The following is an 18,295-nucleotide window of genomic DNA, read 5'->3' as shown; positions in this document are numbered from 1 at the left end:
ACAATAACAAGAATTTGTCACACACCTCAACATAAATCTTCCTTTGTTCTGTCCAAAATATGCCTAAGTGTCAGTGCATTTTTATCTGCCGACTGAGTGTTGGCATTATTTCATTAGCTGTTCATTCATGTAAATTTACGATTCCACAACTAAATCATTGACCTCAAATAACATTGAGTATTTTAATTAGTAGTTTGATTTTCATTATATGTAATCTTACTCAGTCGTATTTGATGAATCTCAGATATACAGCATACACTTTCACTGTAGAAAATATGGAAATTCGACAGCTACAAAGAAGTTCTAATTCTAAATACATCCCAAAGCTTGCAGGACCCATTAGTGCTGCAATGGTGGGGCAAAGTTGTGTAGAGTCCACGTTTCCTCAGCCGCATGACAGGGCCACTCAGTGACCGCACACCAGTGAGGGAGTGTGCATCTCTGTTATGGGTATGCTGAAACTACCAGCTGCATGCAAAGTGAGTGTTGGGGAACAGCACCTGTCACACAGTTTTGCCAACCACAATCAGTGCTGTGCGGCACACATATCATGGCGCCACCATAGTACTGGTCTGTTTTCCTGTCCTGCAAATCCATGGAGTAGTCTGTCATTGTGTACATAACACAGAGTACCATATTGATTCATACATTGTCATTCAATCATTTTTTAAAAGTTAAAGATAACATATTACATCCAGTGGTTGAACTACATCCTCTCTGTGTACCACAGTGGAGGATTCTGGGTTCTCTTCCAGTCTTTATGTTTAATTTTGCTTCTCTCTGTCAGGATTGGAGTGGTCCACAGTAGTCAACATGAACAAGAGAATGAAGGACTGTAGGATTGGTTTCTGAGTGTAACACTTTTCTCCATTGCTATCAACATAATGTGTCTATTGTACGCCCTGTGGCCTCACTGTCACTGTATTTTTTACATTTTCCATGGATCATATTCTTGACAACTTTCCATGAAGTGGGTTTCTAGCTAAGATGCATTTTCACAGTGATAATATGACTTCATGCAGGTGCTTTACTTTGCTGATTTAAAAAAATCTACAATAGAATTTGATAAATATAATCCAATAACATAAATACTATCTTCTAAAAAAATCCTTTATGGAGTAGGAGAAAATGCCAAATTGAAATGATTTTAATTTGTTTTCAAAACTTTCACATCTGCCAGTGCCTTTAATTGACAGGAGAGGTGGTGAAATATTTTTGTGGCTGCATATCTTGCACCTTCTGTGCAAGAGTAAGCATAGTGAAGGCTATTTTTATTCATAGTATTATATTTATGAATCCTGCTATTATATTCAAATTTTAATTGAATCATAAGAGAGTAAATGTGTTGTGAGTCTGTTGTTAGCATACCTCACTTTTTAAATAATTACCTACATGAAATTCAAGGATGTACACATGATATTTTCCTTACAGTGTGTCTGTGCAATGAATACTTTGTGTCTATGTGTGGAATTACCCAGAAAATTGTTCTATATGACATCAATGAATAATCTTGTGCGCTACTGTGTTACTGCAGTAGCCACCAGAAAGATCGCGGGAGGCGCACATCAGCACGGTGCGTCATGGACGGTAGTTGCCGCAAGTAGAGTCCCGTCCACCAGAGGGCACACGAGAATTCGGACGCGACCTCTGCCGGCGTAACAACAACAGCAACAACAACAACTCAGGCAGCACGGGCCGTGCCCAGTCAGTTAACATCGAGCATGCCTAGGGCACAGTCCCGGTCTATGCCAAGTGAAGTGCGACGTAAATGTGAACAGTGTTATTACACAATTGGCGACGAGTAGGGTCGTTCTTTCGCGTGTTGAGTCGTCGTTCCGGTTTCGCAGCTTCTCCACAGCATGGAGGATTTAGTGCGGGTTTTAGTTGAGCAGCAGACGGAGCTCATGGCCACCATGAAACAAGTGCTTCCGGCGTTGCTCTCCACGCAGTCTGCTCCAGCGCCGTTCCCTCCTCCCTTTCCCCAGTATGACGAGACGGCGGAGGATTGGGATGCATATGAACATCGCCTTCGGCAGCATTTCCAGGCGTTTCATGTTGCTGATGCGGAGGTATGTCGTGCTCTCTTCTTGTCTTGGATATCTCCCTCGCTGTATCAAGTTTTGCGGCAGCTATCGCCGTTGCAGGAACCCTCGACCTTGTCTTTTGACGCACTGTGTTCATTGCTGTCTTCATATTATCGCCGCCGCACGCATGTTGTGGTGGCTAGGGTCGAGTTCTATCAATGCAAGAAACAGCCCCATCAGTCTTACCGGGCGTGGGCCACTACCCTGCACAGTCTTAGTCGCAAGTGTCATTTTGTCACGGAGCAGTCGCGAGAGTCGTATGCCCACGTTATGGTACGCGACGTCATTGTTCGTTCGGCCCCTGATAGGGAGGTCCGGCAACGGGCCCTGCAGTTAGAAGACCCTTCCCTCGAGGAAGTCCTGTCCATTGCTCAATCGTATGACGTCTCTCACGCCGCAGGTCAACAGCTGGAAGCGTGGTGCGACGTCGCGGCGGTTCAGGGCAGTGCGGCCGCGTCCACTGCGTCCGGGGTGGACGACGTGCGAGCGGTACAATCTGGCCGTTACGGCCGCTCCCACACGGCGCGTAAACAGAATTCCAGCCGCCGGCCCTTGTTGCCATCCTGTGCGTCGTGCTATATACATCATGATCGGTCAGAGTGCCCCCAGCGTTGGGCCGTTTGTCGCAAATGTAATAAAAAAGGTCACATTGCTAAAGTTTGCCGCTCAGCCTCAAAAGAATCGAAGGAAGCAGGTACAGAGGACATGGACGTTGACATTCAGGAAGTTTCATCGGGCCAGGCTCCCGACGCATCGGCACGCAAACTCTTTATTGAGGTGTTCGTTCTGTCGTGCCGGTTACAACTGCAAGTAGATACGGGCGCGGCAGTTTCGTTGTTGAATGCACAAACTTATTCTGACCTTGGATCGCCCCCGTTGGCACCAGTTTACCGGCGTCTACGCGGTTGTGGTAAACAGTTCATTCCCCTACTGGGTCAATTCACTACCGACGTGACTTACAAATCAGTCACTCGGCCTATTACTTTTGTTGTTGTCAGTGACGCGAGCTCCGCTAACCTTTTTGGCCTGGATGCCTTTCAAGCTTTAGGTTTTTCTATCGATGACACCATACAGTTGGTCTCCGAAGACATTCCCTATCAATCATTGGAATCTTTGATCTCAGACTTTCCAGATATCTTTGAGTAGGGCCTGGGGCGTGTTTCAGATTTTGAAGCTCACTTAACGTTGAAGGCGTCGGCTCGCCCGCGTTTTCTACACGCGAGGCAGATCCCCTTGGCTCTCCGCCCTCAGGTAAAGGAAGAGCTAGACCGGCTGACAGCCCTAGGGGTCGTTCTTCCCATTTCTTCTAGTGAGTGGGCTTCGCCCCTCGTTATTGTAAGGAAGCCCTCGGGAAAATTACGTCTTTGTGGCAATTTCAAGGCCACCATTAATTCCCAATTGGTGGTGGACACCTATCCTTTGCCTCGTGCTGATGAATTGTTCTCAGCCGTGGCGGGAGGCCAATATTTTTCGAAAATCGATCTTTCGGAGGCTTATCAGATACCACTTGATGAGGACTCCAAACGGCTGGCGGTCGTCAACACCCCGTTTGGCCTTTACCAATATCAGCGGTTGGCCTTCGGAATATCCAGTGCCCCGGCGATATTCCAGCATTATCTTGAGCACGTCACGTCGACAATCCCTCATTGTATTAATTACCTGGATGACATAATTGTCACAGGCCGCAGCATGAAGGAACACTTGCACAACCTTCGCACCCTCTTTCTCAAATTCAGGTCTGTGGGCTTGCGTTGCAACCTGCATAAGTCAAACTTCTTCCAACCGTCCATTGAGCATGTGGGCTACACCATCTCTTAGCACGGTGTCCAGCCACTAGGAAGTTTGTTCCAAGGTATCGTCGACCTTCCTCGGCCCGCTTCGCAGAAAGAGTTACAAGCTTTTTTAGGCAAGATAGCCTATTACCACCGGTTCATTCCCAGGGCTTCCACCATAGCCCGCCCCCTGTACTGCCTTCTGCGCAAGGGTGTTCCTTTTGATTGGTCGCCTGCATGCGAGCGAGCGTTCAACTCATTGAAGGGCTTTGTTTGGCTACTTTTGACCCCCATAAGCCGTTGGTCCTGGCTACAGATGCTTCGCAGTATGGGGTGGGGGCGGTCCTGGCCCATCGCAACGCAGATGGTTCCGTGCAACCACTGGCGTTTGCGTCTAAAACTCTTAGTCCCACGCAGGCCCATTACTCCCAGGTGGAAAAAGAGGCTTTGGCCATTGTCTAAGCTGTTACCAAGTTTCACCCTTTCTTTTATGGCACGAATTTTCAGTTAATCACTGACCATAAGCCGTTAATATCGTTATTTGGCCCCGCCTCTCAGATTCCAGATAGGGCGGCCCACAGACTACAGCGCTGGGCCTTGTTCCTCTCTAAGTACCATTATGACATTCATTTTCGCCCTAACAGACAGCATGCCAATGCCGACGCTCTTTCCCGTCTTCCGGTGGGCCCGGATCCTAAGTTCGATTGAGAAGAGATTATGTGTTTTCATTTGGATGTGGCGTCCCGCCAAGCGGTTGATGGCTTCCCTATCACTAGTTCTAGAGTCGCCAGGGAAACAGCAGCTGACCTGGTTCTCCGGCAAGTAGTTCGCCTCATTCAGCAGGGGTGGTCATCCCACCCTCCAAGCCGGGCCTCGGACCCTCTTCGTAATTATTTTATTCTACGAGACCGCCTCTCGGTCTTGGAAGGAGTTTTCCTTCTGGCTACCGATGATACAGCTCCTCGCGTGGTTGTTCCTGCCAGTTTACGAAGGGAGGTCCTCACATTATTACATGCGGGGCACTGGGGTGTTTCCCGTACTAAAACCTTGGCTCGCAGACATGTGTACTGGCCCGGTATTGACAGAGAAATTGAGCACTTGGTGGCCGCCTGTTCCCAGCGTGCGAGCCAACAGGCATCTCCCAGGGCAGCGTTCTCTTCCTGGCCGCCGGCAACCCAAGCATGGGAACGTGTTCACATCGATTTTGCGGGCCCGTTTCTCAATGGCTTTTGGCTCATTGTCATTGATGCTTATTCCCAATTCCCGTATGTGGTTCGCTGCTCCTCAACCACTTCAGAAGTTGCAATCCAGGCAATAGCAAAAATCTTTTCTGTGGAAGGTCTGCCAATCACCCTGGTCTCTGACAATGGACCGCAGTTAATTTCGCAGACCTTCCAGGATTTTTGTAGGCGCTTCGGTATTCGGCACGTTTGCTCTCCTCCCCCCTTCCATCCACAATCGAATGGGGAAGCCGAGCGCACGGTGCGCACATTTAAGACGCAAATGAAAAAGTGTGTGCATGAATTTCCTGCGGAGGAGGCATTGACGTTTTTCCTGACGGCATACTGGACCACACCAATGGGCGAACGTAGCCCCGCAGAGCTCCTCCATGGGCTCCAACCTAGGACTCTGCTGCACCTCCTCTGGCCTGGTCCTCGCCAGTCTTCGCAAAACGGAGTACCTGGCTTTCCACTGGGTATGTCGGTCTGGGCGCGTGGGTTTGGTCGCAATCCACGTTGGATACCAGCGGTGGTCCTGCGCCGAAATGACCGCCGGCTCTATACCTTGCAGGCAGGGGACCGGGTGGTACGTCGTCACCAAAATCAGCTACGTCCACGTTTGGGCACCCACCCTTCGACCTCTCGGACACCGGCTTCCCCATTGCCGGCACCCGTTTTGGTTTCCCCAGGGACGTTACCGCCTCTCCCCGCTGTGACCCTGCCGCACTGCGATGGTTCTCAGCCTTGGCAGCCTCCAGTAGCTCCAGCACCGGCATCGCCATCGTTCGAGATGCCCCAGCGAGAGCCGGCCCCCCTCGCAGGCCCGGTTTCTCAGGAGGCTGGTTCACCTGTGGTCGTCCCTTCTCCATCGTCCCCGCCACTGGGTCTTGCCCCTCCCGAGGTGGCACAGGATCCGGAGTTCAACAGCTTGTTGCCCGTTCTGTCCCGGGCTCCGGTGGTGGGACGACGTGGGCCTCTTCGTGTGGGTCACTTCCAGCCGTATTCGAAGGTTCCGGCTCGAGGATTGGCAGATCCCCTCGACTCCGGCGTTCCAATGGATGTGGAGGTCATCGCTCCTGCCCAATGCTCCACCTTCCAATGCAGTGGCTCACAGTGGCTTCACCCCCCGAAGGAGAAGGAGTGCAGTAGCCACCAGAAAGTTCGCGGGAGGCGCACATCAGCACGGCGCGTCACGGACGGTAGTTGCCGCAAATAGAGTCCCGTCCACCAGAGGGCACACAAGAATTCGGACGCGACCTCTGCCGGCGTAACAACAACAACAACAACAACAACAACTCAGGCAGCATGGGCCGTGCCCAGTCAGTTAACATCGAGCATGCCTAGGGCACAGTCCCGGTCTACGCCAAGTGAAGCGCGATGTAAACGTGAACAGTGTTATTACAGTTACATCAGTAGGTGTTGCTGAATATTACATCTAGGGAGCTATGTAGAAAAGACTACAGTGAGCTCTGATTTTTAGTTCGCCTCTTTGAAAATTTGTGTCATGCATTTCTGTAAGCTCAAGACTCCACATGTTCATCTCAAACTCTGGTTTAGTAATAACTGTAAAAGTAAGCAATACCATCTCCTGGGAGCTTATTAGGGGGTCCTTTTGCATTTTTATAAGTATTTAATTGTATCCTATACATATTACAGATATCTTGTGAATCAATGTGCTGCCCTTGCATGGTCTCGTTCACCACAGTCGTACTAGGCAGCCTAGAGCAGCATTCCATGTAGGTCGTATTAACAGCCATTCTGGTAGTCAGGCATCCTATCACAATTCCAATACGAAATATGGCTCTAAAGCTGTTCAATAATTATCATTCAGAATCCAGACACATTTTCACTAACTTTAGGTTGAATAACTTTGTTTAGTTCCACACTGTCAACAGAATTTCAAGCATCAGCAGCTAGTGCTTTTTTATTCATTACAGGATTTTCTTTGATGTTTTTGTTCTTCAGCTTTCCACAATCAAATGTTTTGCTGGGTTTTCCAATTACGGGTGCTTTGTCATTGTCTTTAGATGCAGCTTTACTGTCTGTGTTGTATCTGGTTGTATGTGATCTGGTACATCAGTTCTCATGAGACGTATTAACAATAGCATACTGCCACCATTTATATATGAATTTAAATAACAATTACTGAAATTTTGCTTTATCTTCTGAGCCAGGAGTCTTCTGTAATGGATTTTTGTCTTATAGCTATGTAACTGTGCTGGAGTTCTCCCAAGTATAAATTTTTGAAATCTAAGGAAAAAACTGGTTCTATCACAGTGCAGACAAAGTATATTAATTATCTTTTAATAAGATTAATTTGGCTGCTCAGTTAATTGTGTCTTTAATGCATTTTGATCTTTACAGTACCTCATATTCCCTTCCAGTCTCCATTTCTCCTTGTTCAAAGTTTCTTTTCATACTGCAAAAAAAAAGCTTAATTAATTGTACTTTCTCAAGATGTTGATTAGGTCACTAGTTGCAGTTTTTTCTATGTTTATTTCTTCTTCAACGAACAACATTGTGAGACTCAGTAACTCAGTTAACTGAATATTACATTTATCAGTTGATGTTCAACATCTTGTTCAACACCTGTGTTCCCAAAGCTGAAGGAAGATGAAATTTCTCTTCTAGTGGCATATTGTCCTCGGGAACATCATGATGTCTGAATTTGGAGTCCAAGAATGTAAGTTTTACCTCACGTTGGGGGGCAGGGGAAGGGGGGGTTATGGATGAAGTCTATGATGTACTTCTCAAATTATAACCTGTAGCTTCAAAGTGCCCATTAAAAGATTCTGCTAGCATTGTGATGTGCCAGGTATCTGTTTGCAATAAGCCAAATTAGATAGTAGACTTCTCCCCCATAAATCTGCAGAAAAGAAAAAATTAATGACCATTGTAATTTCTGCCTTGAACAGTGAAGCACTTAATTCCTTTGAGTTCATCATTGACTTTTGCGAATTTACATCTCACGTTACCTACTTATAGAGCTCCTTATACATAATTGTCGGTAAGTTAAGATACAGCTGCTTGCCTTGGTGGTTACATCATTTCATTTCGTACTCTGCAGCTTGTCTCTGTGTGTACTGGATTGCTCTCTAAGTAAAGCTACGAGTGGTTGTTTCTCATTTCCCATTAAGATGTGTATTTTTAGGAAATATTCTGGGTATCCCAGGGGGAGTGATCAACTGGTCAGTATTCAGCGATATGACAGGAACGATCATGTAGACAATGCTCTATTCCAAATGGTTTCTAAGACTGAACACAATTAATGTACATCATTATTTATTTTCTGTGTTATTCAGTACATTGTCAGGCATGCACATATACAACAGTTAGCAAACATTACAACATGCATATTATGAAGTATCAATTGAATAATATATATTTTTTAAAATCATTTTCCACTAAGTATTATTGTGGAACTCACATTATAGCTGTTGTAAGGTTCACTATAAATTTTCAAATATCCCACCCTCAATTTCAATGTATTTATGCACTCTTGGGAGAACATGTTATGTGTAGCATATGTCCATACAAAGTTTTTTGCTTCAAATGAGTGTTCCTGTCATATCCCTGAATATTCACTATTCATCTTGAGACACCGTGTGTACCTTATGAGCATTATCATGTATCATGTAACTTTACTATTCATAACTTATTAACAGATTTGTTATCATTAAGTGGTGGATGTGTTGATATTTCAGTACTGTTTTTTCAGCTGCCTCTTTTTAGGCAGCAGATTTTCTTGATTATTTCTGCTTTATGTGCAGCCATTGGAAACTGGACAGATATTGTTCATATTGTTTTGTACAGATGTTAAACAGGTAAGTTTATTGGCCCAGCATACTAATTACTGAGTTCTTTCCAGGAAGTTGAATATGTGAAACAAGAAGCAAAGATTGTTTATCTTCTGGAATGTCTCCAGAAGACTCCTCCTCCTGTTCTGATATTTGCTGAAAAGAAACAAGATGTGGATGCTATACATGAATATTTGCTGCTAAAGGGAGTAGAAGCAGTGGCCATTCATGGTGGCAAAGGTTGATATTTAAATTTTATGTACTAATTAGCATTAGTTCATCTCCTGGACAGTATAGTCAGACATAGTTTGGAGTGTTTGAGTAAATAGTTTTAAAAAATGTACACATGTGGAAAAAATGCAACACCCTTAAGGACAAGGTCACTTTATCGACAAGTTATATGCCACCTTGTTAATTGTTGTAGGTGTGTATGATAACAAATTCAGACCAAATGAAACACACGTCCCAATAAAGATTGTCCAGTCACATCAATATACAGTGTGTGTGATATATATATCCGGAGTTCTGACAGGTTGGTGTTAGTGGGAAGTATCCAGATATATATATATCTCCGGAGTTCTGACAGGTTGGTGTTAGTGGGAAGTATCCAGATATCTGTGTGTGTGTGTGAACAAAGATGATGTGACTTACCAAATGAAAGTGCTGGCAGGTCGACAGACACACAAACGAACACAAACATACACACAAAATTCAAGCTTTCGCAACAAACTGTTGCCTCATCAGGAAAGAGGGAAGGAGAGGGAAAGACGAAAGGATGTGGGTTTTAGGGGAGAGGGTAAGGAGTCATTCCAATCCCGGGAGCGGAGAGACTTACCTTAGGGGGAAAAAAGGACGGGTATACACTCGGACACACACACACATATCCATCCACACATATACAGACACAAGCAGACATCTCACAAGCATATATATATATATATATATATATATATATATATATATATATATATATATATACAAAGATGATGTGACTTACCAAATGAAAGTGCTGGCAGGTCGACAGACACACAAACATACACACAAAATTCAAGCTTGATGTCTGCTTGTGTCTGTATATGTGTGGATGGATATGTGTGTGTGTGCAAGTGTATACCCGTCCTTTTTTCCCCCTAAGGTAAGTCTTTCCGCTCCCGGGATTGGAATGACTCCTTACCCTCTCCCCTAAAACCCACATCCTTTCGTCTTTCCCTCTCCTTCCCACTTTCCTGATGAGGCAACAGTTTGTTGCGAAAGCTTGAATTTTGTGTGTATGTTTGTGTTCGTTTGTGTGTCTGTCGACCTGCCAGCACTTTCATTTGGTAAGTCACATCATCTTTGTTTTTAGATATATTTTTCCTACGTGGAATGTTTCCCTCTCTCTCTCTCTATATATATATATATATATATATATATATATATATATATATATATATATATATATATATATCTGCTTGTGTCTGTATATGTGTGGATGGATATGTGTGTGTGTATGTGAGTGTATACCTGTCCTTTTTTCCCCGTAAGGTAAGTCTTTCCGCTCCCGGGATTGGAATGACTCCTTACCCTCTCCCTTAAAACCCACATCCTTTCGTCTTTCCCCTCTCCTTCCCCTCTTTCCTGATGAGGCAACAGTTTGTTGCGAAAGCTTGAATTTTGTGTGTATGTTTGTGTTTGTTTGTGTGTCTGTCGACCTGCCAGCACTTTCATTTGGTAAGTCACATCATCTTTGTATATATATATATATATATATATATATATACTGGACAGATATCTGGATACTTCCCACTAACACCAACCTGTCAGAACTCCGGAGATGGGAACTTGCCCTTCAGTATATCCTCTCCTCTCGTTATCCGCCAGGCCTCAACCTCCGCTAATTTCAAGTTGCCGCCGCTCATACCTCACCTGTCTTTCAACATCTTTGCCTCTGTACTTCCGCCTCGACTGACACCTCTGCCCGAACTCTTTGCCTTACAAATGTCTGCTTGTGTCTGTGTATGTGCGGATAGATACGTGTGTGTGTGTGTGTGTGTGTGTGAGTGTATACCTGTCCTTTTTTCCCCCAAGGTAAGTCTTTCCGCTCCCGGGATTGGAATGACTCCTTACCCTCTCCCTTAAAACCCACATCCTTTCATCTTTCCCTCTCCTTCCCTCTTTCCTGACGAAGCAACCGTTGGTATATATATATATATATATATATATATATATATATATATATATATATATATATATATATATATATATAAGTGCTGGCAGGTCGATACACACACAAACATACACACAAAATTCTAGCTTTCGCAACCAACGGTTGCTTCGTCAGGAAAGAGGGAAAGATGAAAGGATGTGGGTTTTAAGGGAGAGGGTAAGGAGTCATTCCAATCCCGGGAGTGGAAAGACTTACCTTGGGGGAAAAAAGGACAGGTATACACTCACACACACACACACACGTATCTATCCGCACATACACAGACACAAGCAGACATTTGTAAGGCAAAGAGTTCGGGCAGAGGTGTCAGTCGAGGCGGAAGTACAGAGGCAAAGATGTTGCAAGACAGGTGAGGTATGAGCGGCGGCAACTTGAAATTAGCGGAGGCTGAGGCCTGGTGGATAACGAGAGGAGAGGATATTCTGAAGGGCAAGTTCCCATCTCCGGAGTTCTGACAGGTTGGTGTTAGTGGGAAGTATCCAGATAACCCGGACGGTGTAACACTGTGCCAAGATGTGCTGGCCGTGTACCAAGGCATGCTTAGCCACAGGGTGATCCTCATTACCAACAAACACTGTCTGCCTGTGTCCATTCATGCGGATGGACAGTTTGTTGCTGGTCATTCCCACATAGAAAGCTTCACAGTGTAGGCAGGTCAGTTGGTAAATCACGTGGGTGCTTTCACACGTGGCTCTGCCTTTGATCGTGTACACCTTCCGGGTTACAGGACTGGAGTAAATATAATATGTCTGCTTGTGTCTGTATATGTGTGGATGGATATGTGTGTGTGTGCGAGTGTATACCCGCCCTTTTTTCCCCCTAAGGTAAGTCTTTCCGCTCCCGGGATTGGAATGACTCCTTACCCTCTCTCTTAAAACCCACATCCTTTCGCCTTTCCCTCTCCTTCCCTCTTTCCTGATGAGGCAACAGTTTGTTGCGAAAGCTTGAATTTTGTGTGTATGTTTGTGTTTGTTTGTGTGTCTATCGACCTGCCAGCGCTTTCGTTTGGTAAGTCACATCATCTTTGTTTTTAGATATATTTTTCCCACGTGGAATGTTTCCCTCTATTATACATACACACACACACACACACACACACACACACACACACACAACATGCATTTACCGAAGAAGAGGACCAGGAAATGATTGACTAAAGTGGTCCAATGAGGCCGCAAAAGCAAATAAGAATAATAATAATAATAATAATAATATAATAATAATTGTAATAATACTGGAACAGAACCATTATAACAGATAAAACAACACCACATAACAAACCTGACATCGTTACTCACCAATAAAAAGAAGAAATTAACACAACTAATCGAAATATCCATACCCAATACAACAAATATACAGAAGAAAACAGGAGAAAAAATTGTAAAATACATCCAACTGGCTGAGGAAGTCAAGGAAATGCAGCATCAGGATAAAGTTGACATTATACCAATTATACTATCAACTACAGGAGTCATACCACACAGTATCCACCAGTACATCAACACAGTACAGCTGCATCCAAATGTATATATACAACTACAGAAATCTGTAATTATTGATACATGTTCGATTACCCAGAAGTTCCTAAATGCAATATAACATACCATACAGTTAAAAGGAAGTCACACTTGATCAAGGTCCGCGTCACTTTCCATTTTTGACCAGACATAATGTCGGAGAAAAGAAAGAATAATAATAATACAGTGTACTTCACTCTGGCAGCTACGCAGGCATGTGTTCTAACATGCAAATCATCATAAAGGTGCCGAATGGCATCCTGCAATAGACTTTCCCAAGCATCTTGCACATTTTGTTGCAATTTGGCAGTGGTTTTTGCAGGCTCTGGAGAATGGATTGTATTCCCACTTCATCATTCCCACATGTGTTCAATTAGTGTAAGCTCTGATGATGTTGCTGGCCAGGGCAGCTGTACACCACAAAAACCATGTTGCATCGCATCAGCTGTATAGGGACATGTATTGTCCTGAAAAAGCACATCACCTTGCTATCAAAGACATGACAGTGGCAATGTAATAGACACCGGTTTCATTACATTGTAGATACACCAAATGTGACCCCAAGTTGTAGTAGATGGCCTTCTACACCATGAAGCCTGGGATGAGACCTGGGTGTCATGGGGAAATGCACTCCAGAATAGTCAGCTCACAAGGTCTACACGATGAATATATACATCCGCTGTTCACATATAGACAGAACCTGTTCTCTTCACCAATGACAACAGAGCACCATTCCTTGGGTGCGTATGACCTCATTTGCTTTTTGCACCCAAAAACAAAACAAATAAACAAGAGCACCATTCCACTTTCCAGTCAACTCTCTAAATGACACCAGAGTAGCCATGCTTGATGGTGTGTGGTGCAGTGGTAGCCTGGCCAGAGAGACATGTGATCTTAATCTTGCTGCAAGCAGAGACTTCCCGAAGGATGCAGCTGACACCGAAGGTGCGACATGTGCCCGGATTACGTCCTCCGATGATGTTAGGTCAGCCACAATTGCATATGTAATTCATTGATCTTGATGTACTCCTATACTATGCTAATGTCTAAAACCTGGTTTATGGTTGTAAGGATGTTCCACAGACTGCTGCTGAAAGCAGCGACACACCATCGATGCATTGTGCCCAACCTGTACAGTAATCTCTTCATACAACCAGCCAGCTTCCTGCAGTCTCACAGTGTGATCTTGTTCAAATGTCTGCAGCTGCACACAGGAATACATACTAACCAGTGGGGCATGGCTGTGCCCTGTTATGGTGAATGTACCAAACACTGTTCACCTCTTTTCCTGCAGGGTCAAAACAGAGGGTGCACAGACAGTCTTCCTGAGAGCCATCTGATCGCCAATGACCTTGACAAATGAATAACTGATACTATAACCCCCCAGTATGCATGTATTATGCCCAGGTGCTAGTGAACACAGTCGTTGAGGATGTTGCATTTTTTTCTGGGAGTGTATAAAAGGTTTCTTCAGTAATTAAGAGTATTTGTTATTCAGTTTTGTTGTAAGAAATGATTGCAGATGTGCCTGATAGAATTGTAAAAACAAAGGGTGGTCAATTGCTTCCAAAATAGTAATATATATCTATTTTACTATTGATACATGCCTAAGGTCAAAGATTTTGTGAGTTTAAAAAGTGTATATATGAGGATGTGCTGAAAACTAAAGCCTCCAAACTTTAGATTCTGTTCTGAATACCAGTACGGGTGTTACGGGGGTAGGATGAAAAGTAATGCCACCACCTTCGTTAATTGTGTTTGGATGGGACTATTTTAATAAATCAAATGCGAAAATAATCCTTAGAATCTGATCTTTAATTACCAATATTCACTTTTCCACATAATCACCAGCCAATTGGATACATTTCTGCCAATGATGAACAAGTTTTCTGAAGCCGTCATGGAAGAAGTCTTCCAATAGCCAAGCAAAGCAATAATGTGACCCACACGTTCTTGTGAAATGCCGATTGTGCTTGCAGTTTCTCTTTAGGTGATATGACAATCGTCCTGAATCAGCCTGTCAACATTTTGTATGTGAAACTCGGTGGTTGCTGTCGTCCAATTCTTTGTTTGTCACGCAGGTAAGATGTCCCCGCCTCAACATCTATAAACTTACTTGCCCAGTGACGCACAGTACTCACATCAACACAATCATCATAAACTGCTTTCATTCTCTGATGGATCTCCTTTGGGGAGATACCTACTGCTGTCAAGAATTCAATGACTGCACGTTGCTTAAATCCCATTGACCGACTGTCTGCACTGGGTTCCATACTTTACACTGTAACAACACAACTGTACAGCGCTGAGGCTTCCCACCAACTGGAACTGTAGAGAAGAGGCTATGGAACAAGCCTGCCGCATACCAATGCTGCCAACTGTTGAAGAGTTACGAAGGTGGAGGCATTACTTTTCAGTCAACCATCATACATGTCATGCATATAACTCAGTCGACTTTTCCTCTTCGCTGACCCAAGTTGCAAACTGTCTGCCAGCAAAGGGCTCCAATTTTAGCATGTAACATGGCGATGTGTAACGTAACTATGTCTGTGCTTATGAAACAGTGTGCTGTAATCGAGTTTCTAACTGCAGAAAATGGGCTTCCAATTAAAATCGATAGAATAATGAAAACTGTGTACAGTGATGATTGTATTGACATCAGTAATGTGCCACTTGTGTTCTTTGTGTTCACAATGAAGGAAACATTAGTGCTAACCTCAACTTGTGTGATAGAGCTCAGAGTGGATGACCAAGTACAGCAACCAATGAGACTCATCAGAAATGGATAGATGAACTTGTCAGAGATAACTATCCGATACCATAGATACAGCTCTCAGGTACATGTGGCATACCACGAGAGCATGTATGGGCCATCATTGTGGAACTATAATACAAAAAACTGTGTGCATGGTGAGTGCTTCAAATTCTCACTCCTGACATGAAACAGAGGAGACTGTCCATCTGTCAGTGATTTCATTTGTGTATTGAGCATGAGGGTGATATATTCCTTAACAACATATTGACAGGTTACAAAAGCTATGTTCACCATTTTGATCCTGAAGACAAGAGAGTATCAATGGAGTTCTGCCACAAAGGATCACTGGCACCAAACAAGTTCAATACCATGCCATCAGCAGGCAAAGTCATGCTCACAATGTTGTGGGATGTTCAAGGTGTGGTGCATTGGGAATTCATTCCTAAAGGCAGAATCATGAACTCTGCAAGGCACTGCGAGACCCTCAGAAAACTTCGAGCACAAATTTGATGAGGTCATCCACATATGGAGCACACTGTCCTTCAGCATGACAATGCCAGACCACACATGGACACTGTGACATGTGCAGCAGTCCAATACCTTGGGTTCATTGTTATAGATCATCCTCCATACAGTCCTGACATGGCCCCATCTAATTTTCATCTGTTTCAAAAACTGAAAGAACACCTTCAAGGACTTTACTTTGATGGTGATGAACTGCTGCAAGCAGGGGTGAGGTTGTGGCTCCATCAACAAACTCATTCTACAGTGACGGTATCGACAAACTGGTCTCTCGTTGGGAGAAATGTGTTCATCTCCAGGATTGCTACGCAGAGAAATAAATATGTAGACATGAAGAATAAAGATATAGATTGTTAATAATGTTTGTTTCATGTAAAAAGCTTTAAGAGTTTTCACATGAAAAATTTGGAGGCCTTCCTTTTCAACACTCCCTTGTAGATTGTAGTGTGTTGGAATGACAAAATTGCTGTTTGGTAGGAGAAGAGGGGAAAAAAGAATAAGGAGGTAATAGCACTTTTAACAATTAATACTAGTAAAATCAATAACAGCAATACAGCACACCAATGTTAATCTAAAAAGAAAGATGATGAGACTTACCAAACAAAAGCGCTGGCAGGTCGATAGACACACAAACAAACACAAATATACACACAAAATTCAAGCTTTCGCAACAAACTGTTGCCTCATCAGGAAAGAGCGAAGGAGAGGGAAAGACGAAAGGATGTGGGTTTTAAGGGAGAGGGTAAGGAGTCATTCCAATCCCGGGAGCGGAAAGACTTACCTTAGGGGGAAAAAAGGACAGGTATACACTCGCACACACACACATATCCATCCACACATACAGACACAAGCAGACATATTTAAAGACAAAGAGTTTGGGCAGAGATGTCAGTCGAGGTGGAAGAGTAGAGGCAAAGAAGTTGTTGAGAGACAGGTGAGGTATGAGTGGCGGCAACTTGAAATTAGAAATTGAAATTAGCGGAGATTGAGGCCTGGCGGATAACGAGAAGAGAGGATATACTGAAGGGCAAGTTCCCATCTCCGGAGTTCGGATAGGTTGGTGTTGGTGGGAAGTATCCAGATAACCCGGACGGTGTAACACTGTGCCAAGATGTGCTGGCTGTGCACCAAGGCATGTTTAGCCACAGGGTGATCCTCATTACCAACAAACACTGTCTGCCTGTGTCCATTCATGCGAATGGACAGTTTGTTGCTGGTCATTCCCACATAGAATGCATCACAGTGTAGGCAGGTCAGTTGGTAAATCACGTGGGTGCTTTCACACGTGGCTCTGCCTTTGATCGTGTACACCTTCCGGGTTACAGGACTGGAGTAGGTGGTGGTGGGAGGGTGCATGGGACAGGTTTTGCACCGGGGGCGGTTACAAGGATAGGAGCCAGAGGGTAGGGAAGGTGGTTTGGGGATTTCATAGGGATGAACTAACAGGTTACGAAGGTTAGGTGGACGGCGGAAAGACACTCTTGGCGGAGTGGGGAGGATTTCATGAAGGATGGATCTCATTTCAGGGCAGGATTTGAGGAAGTCGTATCCCTGCTGGAGAGCCACATTCAGAGTCTGGTCCAGTCCCGGAAAGTATCCTGTCACAAGTGGGGCACTTTTGTGGTTCTTCTGTGGGGGATTCTGGGTTTGAGGGGATGAGGAAGTGGCTCTGGTTATTTGCTTCTGTACCAGGCCGGGAGGGTAGTTGCGGGATGAGAAAGCTGTTGTCAGGTTGTTGGTGTAATGTTTCAGGGATTCCGGACTGGAGCAGATTCGTTTGCCACGAAGACCTAGGCTGTAGGGAAGGGACCGTTTGATGTGGAATGGGTGGCAGCTGTCATAATGGAGGTACTGTTGCTTGTTGGTGGGTTTGATGTGGACGGACGTGTGAAGTTGGCCATTGGACAGGTGGAGGTCAACGTCAAGGAAAGTGGCATGGGATTTGGAGTAGGACCAGGTGAATCTGATGGAACCAAAGGAGTTGAGGTTGGAGAGGAAATTCTGGAGTTCTTCTTCACTGTGAGTCCAGATCATGAAGATGTCATCAATAAATCTGTACCAAACTTTGGGTTGCCAGACCTGGGTAACCAAGAAGGCTTCCTCTAAGCGACCCATGAATAGGTTGGCGTACGAGGGGGCCATCCTGGTACCCATGGCTGTTCCCTTTAATTGTTGGTATGTCTGGCCTTCAAAAGTGAAGAAGTTGTGGGTCAGGATGAAGCTGGTTAAGGTAATGAGGAAAGAGGTTTTAGGTAGGGTGGCAGGTGATCGGCGTGAAAGGAAATGCTCCATCGCAGCGAGGCCCTGGACGTGCGGAATATTTGTGTATAAGGAAGTGGCATCAATGGTTACAAGGATGGTTTCCGGGGGTAACAGATTGGGTAAGGATTCCAGGCGTTCAAGGAAGTGGTTGGTGTCT

The 18,295-nt window shown here is 44.6% G+C and overlaps 1 protein-coding gene across 1 annotated transcript in view; it reads left to right on the top strand.

Moving 5' to 3' along the window:
• The window catches only part of LOC126252683 (ATP-dependent RNA helicase abstrakt), a 152,313-nt gene that overhangs the window by 127,996 nt on the left and 6,022 nt on the right, over nt 1-18,295 (top strand). The window contains exon 11 of the mRNA XM_049953587.1: nt 8,945-9,113. Within this exon, the coding sequence (XP_049809544.1) occupies nt 8,945-9,113 (169 nt within the window). The remainder of the gene's footprint in view (nt 1-8,944; nt 9,114-18,295) is intronic.

Source organism: Schistocerca nitens, chromosome 4 (assembly GCF_023898315.1).
Source record: "Schistocerca nitens isolate TAMUIC-IGC-003100 chromosome 4, iqSchNite1.1, whole genome shotgun sequence".
Classification (NCBI taxonomy): Eukaryota; Metazoa; Arthropoda; class Insecta; order Orthoptera; family Acrididae; genus Schistocerca; species Schistocerca nitens.
The sequence above is the reverse complement of the archived record's forward strand: the minus strand, read 5'-3'. Positions and strand labels throughout refer to the sequence as shown.